This window comes from Oncorhynchus kisutch, linkage group LG20 (genome assembly GCF_002021735.2).
Source record: "Oncorhynchus kisutch isolate 150728-3 linkage group LG20, Okis_V2, whole genome shotgun sequence".
Lineage (NCBI taxonomy): Eukaryota > Metazoa > Chordata > Actinopteri > Salmoniformes > Salmonidae > Oncorhynchus > Oncorhynchus kisutch.
Window position 1 is genome coordinate 9,981,820 of NC_034193.2, and position 9,825 is coordinate 9,991,644.

Consider the following 9,825-nt stretch of genomic DNA (forward strand, 5'->3'; position numbering starts at 1 on the left):
GTCTTTCGATATGTACTCACGTGCACCGCGTCATTGACCTCGTCGTGCAGGTCAAACTGAGCCGGGTTCAGCTTCTGAAACGCCCGCGTCTTACATATCTGGGACAGGATTCTAAAACACACAGTTTGTTCATCAGATGTGTTTTAAACACATATTATATGACACACACACACGCACACGCACGCACGCACGCACACACACACACACACACACACACACACACACACACACACACACACACACTCGCAGCAGGGTACCTGAGTAGTGTGTGTAGGCGAGGGTTAGCGTCCTGCGTTGGGGGAAATATGTCTCTGTATTTGGCCACAAGACACAGTCCGTACTGCAGGAAACCATGGAGAGAGTCCCCTAGCTCCTGTTTCTGCACGTATGTCAATGTGTTTATTTCATTAGTAAATAATATACAGTGCATAATATGTCAAATAAGGAAATGAAGAACTGTTTTACCTGTTGGTAGGGCAGCTCCTGTTGGTGCCAGTGGTACTCTATACTGGTCAGCTGCTGCAGTAGCAGTGAGGAGTCCACCTCTAAACTCTGGTAAAGTTTACTGTAGGCCACCCACTTCCTGTAAGACATATGTCAACGTGTACGTGAGTGTGTGCGTGTGTGTGTGTGTGTGTGGGTGTGTGTGTGTGTTGAGTGTGTGGTACTTACGCCAGATCCTGCAGGAAAGGTGAGAGGTCATTCTGAGTGGCGTATAGTTCCAACAGGGTCTGTCCTTCCCCACACAAGTCTCCTTTCCACGGACCACTACCCTGGGGGAGAGAGAGGTGTATTGCCTTCACAGATGAACCACTAGATGTATACTACCCTGGGGGAGAGAGAGGTGTATTGCCTTCACAGATGAATCACTAGATGTATACTACCCTGGGGGAGAGAGAGGTGTATTGCCTTCACAGATGAATCACTAGATGTATACTATCCTGGGGGAGAGAGAGGTGTATTGCCTTCACAGATGAATCACTAGATGTATACTACCCTGGGGGAGAGAGAGGTGTATTGCCTTCACAGATGAACCACTAGATGTATACTATCCTGGGGGAGAGAGAGGTGTATTGCCTTCACAGATGAATCACTAGATGTACATGTATGACTGTCAGATGTTCAAACTGAACTGTTTATTACATGTTGCTTGGAGATGTGTGACTGAACAAACGGTTACCTGTTGCTTAGAGATGTGTGACTGGACAAACGGTTACCTGTTGCTTAGAGATGTGTGACTGAACAAACGGTTACCTGTTGCTTAGAGATGTGTGACTGGACAAACGGTTAACTGTTGCTTAGAGATGTGTGACTGGACAAACTGTTACCTGTTGCTTAGAGATGTGTGACTGGACAAACTGTTACCTGTTGCGTAGAGATGTGTGACTGGACAAACTGTTACCTGTTGCTTAGAGATGAGTGACTGGACAAACTGTTACCTGTTGCTTAGAGATGTGCGACTGGACAAACTGTTACCTGTTGCTTAGAGATGTGTGACTGGACAAACTGTTACCTGTTGCTTAGAGATGTGCGACTGGACAAACTGTTACCTGTTGCTTAGAGATGTGTGACTGGACAAACTGTTACCTGTTGCTTAGAGATGTGCGACTGGACAAACTGTTACCTGTTGCTTAGAGATGTGTGACTGGACAAACTGTTACCTGTTGCTTAGAGATGTGTGACTGGACAAACTGTTACCTGTTGCTTAGAGATGTGTGACTGGACAAACTGTTACCTGTTGCTTAGAGATGTGTGACTGGACAAACTGTTACCTGTTGCTTAGAGATGTGTGACTGGACAAACTGTTACCTGTTGCTTAGAGATGTGTGACTGGACAAACTGTTACCTGTTGCTTAGAGATGTGTGACTGGACAAACTGTTACCTGTTGCTTAGAGATGTGTGACTGGACAAACTGTTACCTGTTGCTTAGAGATGTGTGACTGGACAAACTGTTACCTGTTGCTTAGAGATGTGTGACTGGACAAACTGTTACCTGTTGCTTAGAGATGTGCGACTGGACAAACTGTTACCTGTTGCTTAGAGATGTGTGACTGGACAAACTGTTACCTGTTGCTTAGAGATGTGCGACTGGACAAACTGTTACCTGTTGCTTAGAGATGTGTGACTGGACAAACTGTTACCTGTTGCTTAGAGATGTGCGACTGGACAAACTGCTGTAGGATCCCACAGTAGTTGACGTAGGCACTACGACCTGCACTCAATGTCCCGTCTCTCTGTCACAGAGAAACACATTGTAATGAGTATGTTTCTTTGTCATCCAGTAGATCACAAACTAGATCAACTCGCACAAAAAGATGCCACATATCTCAAAGTTTCTGTTAGAGAAAAACCACCCTGCTCTTTGGGCGTTTCTCTCATCAGTCTGACCATATATTTAAATTGACATGGTTGGTTTTATGTGTTCATTACATTATGTTGTAACATCATGTGCTACTAGAGAGCTGTAGAGTGACTTGAGCTCCATACCTCTTTGTGGGTGAATTTGAGCTGCAGATGACACTGGCCCCGATCTGGATACGTCTCTGTTCTAGGCTCCAGGACATACCAGTTATCCTCTGTACAATGCAGGTCCTACACACACACACGCACACACAAATTGGGAGCGTTACTTGATGAGCATCATGGTGGGTGAGCGTCAATGTGGGTGAGCGTCATGGTGGGTGAGAGTCATGGTGGTTGAGCGTCATGGTGGGTGAGCGTCATGGTGGGTGAGCGTCATGGTGGGTGAGCGTCATGGTGGGTGAGAGTCATGGTGGGTGAGAGTCATGGTGGGTGAGCGTCATGGTGGGTGAGCGTCATGGTGGGTGAGCGTCATGGTGGGTGAGAGTCATGGTGGGTGAGCGTCATGGTGGTTGAGCGTCATGGTGGGTGAGCGTCATGGTGGGTGAGCGTCATGGTGGGTGAGCGTCATGGTGGGTGAGAGTCATGGTGGGTGAGCGTCATGGTGGTTGAGCGTCATGGTGGGTGAGAGTCATGGTGGGTGAGCGTCATGGTGGGTGAGAGTCATGGCGGGTGAGAGTCATGGTGGGTGAGCGTCATGGTGGGTGAGCGTGTGTGTAGAAACTGCTTCACCTTCAGTCTCAGAACAATGTTTCCCAAGAAATCATCCTGGCCTTTTAATTTCTTAGCATCCTTGATCATCCTGAATGGGAACATAAACAATCAACATTGGGATATTGTGTGTGTGTGTGTGTGTGTGTGTGTGTGTGTGTGTGTGTGTGTGTGTGTGTGTGTGTGTGTGTGTGTGTGTGTGTGTGTGTGTGTGTGTGTGTGCGTGCGTGCGTGCGTGCGTGCGTGCGTGCGTGCAAGTATGTGTGTGTGAGCTCTACCTCCTCAGTCCATGGAAGTTGGTTCTGATCTCTTCAAGCTTCTGTGCCAGAGACACCTCCTCATCCCTGTCCCTACGAGAGAGAGATCAGACATTAATATGGAAAAAGATTTTCTGTTGGTTTGTTTTCCTTCAAGCCGACTAACAAACAGTAGACTACTGGTTACTCACCACATCTCCATGTGGAAGCTTGCCCCGTCAGTTTCTTCAAACTCCCTACCAGCCCAGGGGAAGAGAGAGGTTTATAATCTTCATGAAAGACACTTAATATATTTAAAATGATACATATATTTACAAAAAATGGATTGGAAATGATGCAGACAATTACATTGATGGAAGCCACAATCTATCTGCACTATTAAAGCTGATCTACACCCTAAAATAATAATAATAAACTGAAATACAAATAAAAGACACTACGTTCAAGGCGGTACAAATTGATCTGGGACCAGGCTAACAGGACGTTCAAGGTGATACAAACTGATCTGGGACCAGGCTAACAGGACGTTCAAGGTGGTACAAACTGATCTGGGACCAGGCTAACAGGACGTTCAAGGTGATACAAACTGATCTGGGACCAGGCTAACAGGACATTCAAGGCGGTACAAACTGATCTGGGACCAGGCTAACAGGACGTTCAAGGCGGTACAAACTGATCTGGGACCAGGCTAACAGGACGTTCAAGGCAGTACAAACTGATCTGGGACCAGGCTAACAGGACGTTCAAGGCAGTACAAACTGATCTGGGACCAGGCTATCAGGACGTTCAAGGCGGTACAAACTGATCTGGGACCAGGCTAATAGGACGTTCAAGGCAGTACAAACTGATCTGGGACCAGGCTATCAGGACGTTCAAGGCGGTACAAACAGATCTGGGACCAGGCTAACAGGACGTTCAAGGCAGTACAAACTGATCTGGGACCAGGCTAACAGGACGTTCAAGGCGGTACAAACTGATCTGGGACCAGGCTATCAGGACATTCAAGGCTGTACAAACTGATCTGGGACCAGGCTAACAGGACGTTCAAGGCGGTACAAACTGATCTGGGACCAGGCTATCAGGACATTCAAGGCGGTACAAACTGATCTGGGACCAGGCTATCAGAACGTTCAAGGCTGTACAAACTGGGACCAGGCTATTTCAAGGCACCCTATGTAAACTCATAGGTGTGTTCTATGTATGTAACAGATAGAGCAACACCTCGCGGCACAACGCCTCTCCCCTATTTGACCTAGATAGTGTGTGTGTATGTATTGATATGTAGGCTACTTGTGTCATTTTTAAATGGATGTAGTTCTGTCCATGAGCTGTTCTCATCTATTAATGTTCTGTATTATGTTTCATGTTTTGTGTGGACCCCAGGAAGTGTAATCCTAATAAAATACCAAATAGAACATAGAACCTATCTAAATGTTCCTTTACGCACAGTACGAAGGTTTGGTTCCAGATGGGGTTGAGGGTCTGTTTCTTGGTTTCTGTCGTGTAAACCTCCTCGTCTGAGACGGCGTCCTTCACCACGGCTTTACGGGGTTTAGATCTGGACCGTCGTGTCTTGCTCTCCTTCTCATCCTCCAGGATGGTCAGCAAGCAGTATGGGTCACTGAAACCTGGGGACAACACATCACACCGGAGGATTCACAGACCACAACTGCTAGATCTGCGGTTCCTAAACGGACCAACCTAAATCCAGAACTCTCTTGGCCACCTCCAGATAACCAAAGTAGTTGAAGTACATTTGATTGTGTTCACAGATCTGAAGTATGACGTACCACTGATGTCTTTTCCCAGGATTCCCTTGGCTTCCTTCACAGTGGCCATCAGACAGTAGACTGGAGGCTGTGGACAAGACTCAGACTTCGTATGACAGAACCAGTGGAGGCTGCTGAGGGGAGAACAGCTCATAATAACGGCTGGAACGGAGCAAATGGAATGGCATCAAACTACTGGAAACCATGGAAACCAATGTGTTTGATGTATTTGATACCATTCCACTGATTCCTCTCCAGTCATTACCACAGTACTGTTGTCCCCAATTAAGATGCCACCAACCTCCTGTGGACATAACCCCCTTAGATGCTGTATAGGTAAATACTGCTGGGTCAAATGGCTTCTCCTAGAAGTATGAAACTCCTCTGCTTACTCACCTCTGTGTTCTGGACCCTCTCTGTCAGACTCTGGTGCTCATCCTCTGCCATAGAGAAAGCCTGAAGGGGGAGGGGTAGTTTGATAGCAACAGGGTACTGTATTAGTATTTGGACAATAAAATAATCAGAACACATTTGGTCAGTGACAGGTTTAGGATAGAGTAAGTTGAGAGTGTTTGGTTAGATGTCATGTCTGTGAGAGGGTTTAGGATAGAGTAAGTTGAGAGTGTTTGGTTAGATGTCATGTCTGTGAGAGGGTTAGAATAGAGTAAGTTGAGAGTGTTTGGTTAGATGTCATGTCTGTGAGAGGGTTAGAATGGAGTAAGTTGAGAGTGTTTGGTTAGATGTCATGTCTGTGAGAGGGTTAGAATAGAGTAAGTTGAGAGTGTTTGGTTAGATGTCATGTCTGTGAGAGGGTTAGAATAGAGTAAGTTGAGAGTGTTTGGTTAGATGTCATGTCTGTGAGAGGGTTTAGGATAGAGTAAGTTGAGAGTGTTTGGTTAGATGTCATGTCTGTGAGAGGGTTAGAATAGAATAAGTTGAGAGTGTTTGGTTAGATGTCATGTCTGTGAGAGAGTTAGAATAGAGTAAGTTGAGAGTGTTTGGTTAGATGTCATGTCTGTGAGAAGGTTAGAATAGAGTAAGTTGAGAATGTTTGGTTAGATGTCATGTCTGTGAGAGGGTTAGAATAGAGTAAGTTGAGAGTGTTTGGTTAGATGTCATGTCTGTGAGAGGGTTAGAATAGAGTAAGTTGAGAGTGTTTGGTTAGATGTCATGTCTGTGAGAGGGTTAGAATAGAGTAAGTTGAGAGTGTTTGGTTAGATGTCATGTCTGTGAGAGGGTTAGAATAGAGTAAGTTGAGAGTGTTTGGTTGTCACCTCTCTGATGTATTGGTGCAGCTGGTTATCAGTGAAGACCTCTGCTGAGGCTGGCTTCCCCAGCTTATGGATGATGGTGTACAGCATCTCTTTATACAGCGGCTTGAGCTGGGGGGGGCAACAAACATCAACCTTTAATAGGGTCCTTTAATAGGGTCTCTTAAACGACATACTAATGTGCCACCTCCTGTAGCTAAAAAGTCTATGAAAACGAGCAGAATTATTCTGTTATAGCGATGATACCTCTTGCTCCTTGTGTCTCTTCTCCTTCTCTTCTGGGTTCTCATTCTCTTTAAAGTCCTGAAAGTACATCCCCATCCTGTTATCTACTGTGGGTTCTTAATTCAGGAAGTGCTGAAGTCACAAAGTCACAGTTCGTGAAGTTATTGTGTACGAGCCTACTTAGTAGTTTATTTGATCATGGCAGATACAAACAAGACACGGCATCGTTGATTATGACATTTATTGCATCAGGCTTTAGCTCATACTGCTTATTAACAACATTAGTCCTTATGTGGAGAAAATAGGAGCTGGACCTACCCTCTTGTCCTTCTGTCTCCTGGTCATCCCCAGTTTACGGGCAGGGGAGCTCTGAGAAGGAGGGCGAGGAGGAGGGCAGTTACACACAATACATTTATACAGTATCCCTTGTTTGTTGGAAGCAGATATGGCAAAATAGCATTCATATTTCTGGCATATTTAAAATATGTTGTTGAAGTAGAGAGGTTCTGCTCACTGTACCTGTCTCTGTCTGTTCCTGGTTGAGCCACGAGCCTGTATGTGGAAGAGAAACAACCCAGTTTAGCCACTGGTGGTCAGGTAACCCATGGCCCTACACTATAGACGGGCCAACTGTACTTGCTGTGACATATCAACAGTGCAACAGTGGGGAGCTTGAGAAATGTCTGTGTTTTTAATGTGGAAATATCTCATGCAAATAGCAGGGTGACACTAGTTAGGTCAGGGACTTCCTCATGTGAGGCAATACGGGAACTACTCGTCTCCAGTTTCAGAACAAAAAATAGAGGACAGGATAAGAAAGATCTGACAAGGACACAGATATAACAGTAATGCATTCACAGACACGCGGCTATCAAAACTATGGATTTCACGTCTGTGGTTCTTCTATGAGAAGTGAAAACACCTCCCTCGGTGTCGTCTGATTTCCCGAAACACTGATCATGCCGAAGTATGATTCATGGTCACATCCCACTGGGTACAGACATAATTTCAATGTCTAGTCTTGATTGACATTTGGTTAAGTTGTTAACTAACTAATTCAATGTGAAATCAACCAAAATTGTCACAATGTCATTAGATTTAGGTTAAAAGTTTTGGGGAAAAACATACTAAATTCCCTTACGTTGAGGACCTTTTTAAAATGCAATGAGTTTTCCATGTTGATTCAATGTCATCACATTTTTATGTGGAATGTGGAAACAACGTCGATTGAACCAGTTTTTAGCCAAGTGGGATCTTATCTTAGAATACCAAATGGACTGCATGTAACACTCACAGAACGAGTACATTCATAATAGACAACAGTCAACTAGTCTTATCAAAACATCAATGATCATGACACATTTTCGGCTCAATACAAGGATATGTTCAAGTCACTCAAAACAGAAGAGCATTTCACTGATGGTGAAAATAAAGTTTCGCAAACCGATTTGACCTCAGCATCCGTTTTTTTTGTTGGGGCCATCATCCCAAACTGTTATCCGAGAGGGCATCAAACCCCCAACACATACACACACATTGGAACCTGATGATGTCCATAGTGGCAACATGTAATTGAACCCTTCCTAATAAATTGGGCCAATACCAATACGATGAATGTGTTTCACAGAAGAAGAATGCCGTGGATCTATTTTGATCCTTAATTACAGACAAATGAGAAAAAACATACAGTGAGGTGCAGAGGTATTTGGACAGTGACAATTGTTGTTTTGGATCTGTACTCCAGCACTGGATATGAAATGATACAATGACTATGATGTTAAAGTGCAGCTAGTCAGCTTTCATTTTAAGGTATTTTCATCCATATTGGCTGAACTGTTGAAATTACAACACTTTTTGTAGATAGTCCCCCATTTTAGGGAACCAAAAGTAATTGGACAAATTCTACTAATACTAAACCTTTCACTACTTTAATACAATAGAAGTGATTTTGTCCAAATACTTTTGTTTCCCTAAAATGTACAAAAACTGATGTAATTTGTAAACGGTTCATTCGATATGAAATCCAAATGTTCTGGAGTGCAGAGCCAAAACAACAACAACATGGTCACTTTTGGACCTCACTGTATTAAATTAACTTAACACGACAAAGTTTGGTACTTGCCTGGTCGGGAGGTTGCAGCAGGTTGTCTCCGATTGTGGACAACCCATCCTGGCTTGGCATCATGGTTGAGGTGGATGAACAGCCAAATACCCTTCTCTGCTGAGGCTGTGTGGCTGAAGGTTTTCTGCTGTGTTTAAAGGAATGGGAGGCAGTGAGAGGTTATACAAGAGAGTAGTGCAGAGTGGGGCCGAGCTGTCACTTAGCAGGAAGGTATCATTTCCTGTTGAAGATGGTTGCTGTGACTTTCTGTTTCTTCATCTCTCTCTTTCTCTCTCGCATGCACACACAAACACAACACATGCATAAACAGACAAACAAACCCCGAAAAACAAATGGCTATGTCCTGTTATTTGTGGATTAGGAATGACAATTACATGTAAATAATGTACATGGTTGATTTGCATTAGGCATGGAAATGTCCACAACAGTAATCCTTTTACATAAAAAGCCTGGCACGAGATATAACAAAGGATTAAACTTGGAAGTTGGGAGGTCAACCCCTGCACAGTAAACCAGCGCACCAATTACAGTCAGGAGAAGAGCTTCTCAGAAACCCACTGCTAAAGAAGGCGGGCAGCAACATGGGCTTTTGCAGCCTGCGCTGACCACAAAAAGTACCTATCACCCCTGGTAGGCTGAATATGCAAGCTCAATCTGAATGTGGCTAACACATACACACGTATACCCACACAGTAAAACACTGACTCAGTGTGTGTGTGTGTGTGTGTGTGTGTGTGTGTGTGTGAGTGTGTGTGTGTGTGTGTGTGTGTGTGTGTGTGTGTGTGTGTGTGTGTGTGTGTGTGTGTGTGTGTGTGGAAAGGGGGTAATAATGCAGGCTAGCTATTTTTGACCTAAATGAATCCCCTGCAGATAAAATAAACTTAATTTGATGTGATGTTACACTTCGTCTTTGTTGAGTTGTGCTTTTTCCTGACATACAGGGATGAGTAGCCTACACACAAGGTTGTGTCTTCGTCAACAAATGTATGGTGTCCACAAAATGAAGAGACCATGACCACTTTCACCCTCCTGTGTCAGTAAATACTCTACATTTTGGGGAGCGCTCTTTTGAAATCAACTGTTAATATTGACAATTTAGTCATTTAGC

At 44.4% G+C, this 9,825-nt stretch overlaps 1 protein-coding gene across 1 annotated transcript in view; it reads right to left on the reverse strand.

Annotated features, from left to right (window-relative positions):
- Positions 1–8,867, reverse strand: part of LOC109865331 (protein unc-13 homolog D) — a 17,055-nt gene extending 8,188 nt beyond the window's left edge. The window contains exons 1-17 of the mRNA XM_031798952.1: positions 8,718–8,867; positions 7,115–7,147; positions 6,914–6,964; positions 6,617–6,673; positions 6,374–6,481; positions 5,496–5,555; positions 5,121–5,187; positions 4,778–4,958; positions 3,522–3,566; positions 3,352–3,423; positions 3,095–3,164; positions 2,489–2,593; positions 2,143–2,235; positions 673–773; positions 466–583; positions 258–379; positions 21–111 (exon numbers count right to left, since the gene is read on the reverse strand). Coding sequence (XP_031654812.1) covers positions 21–111; positions 258–379; positions 466–583; positions 673–773; positions 2,143–2,235; positions 2,489–2,593; positions 3,095–3,164; positions 3,352–3,423; positions 3,522–3,566; positions 4,778–4,958; positions 5,121–5,187; positions 5,496–5,555; positions 6,374–6,481; positions 6,617–6,673; positions 6,914–6,964; positions 7,115–7,147; positions 8,718–8,780 — 1,437 coding nt within the window. The 5' untranslated portion in view covers positions 8,781–8,867. The remainder of the gene's footprint in view (positions 1–20; positions 112–257; positions 380–465; positions 584–672; positions 774–2,142; positions 2,236–2,488; positions 2,594–3,094; positions 3,165–3,351; positions 3,424–3,521; positions 3,567–4,777; positions 4,959–5,120; positions 5,188–5,495; positions 5,556–6,373; positions 6,482–6,616; positions 6,674–6,913; positions 6,965–7,114; positions 7,148–8,717) is intronic.
- Positions 8,868–9,825: the final 958 nt, after the last annotated feature.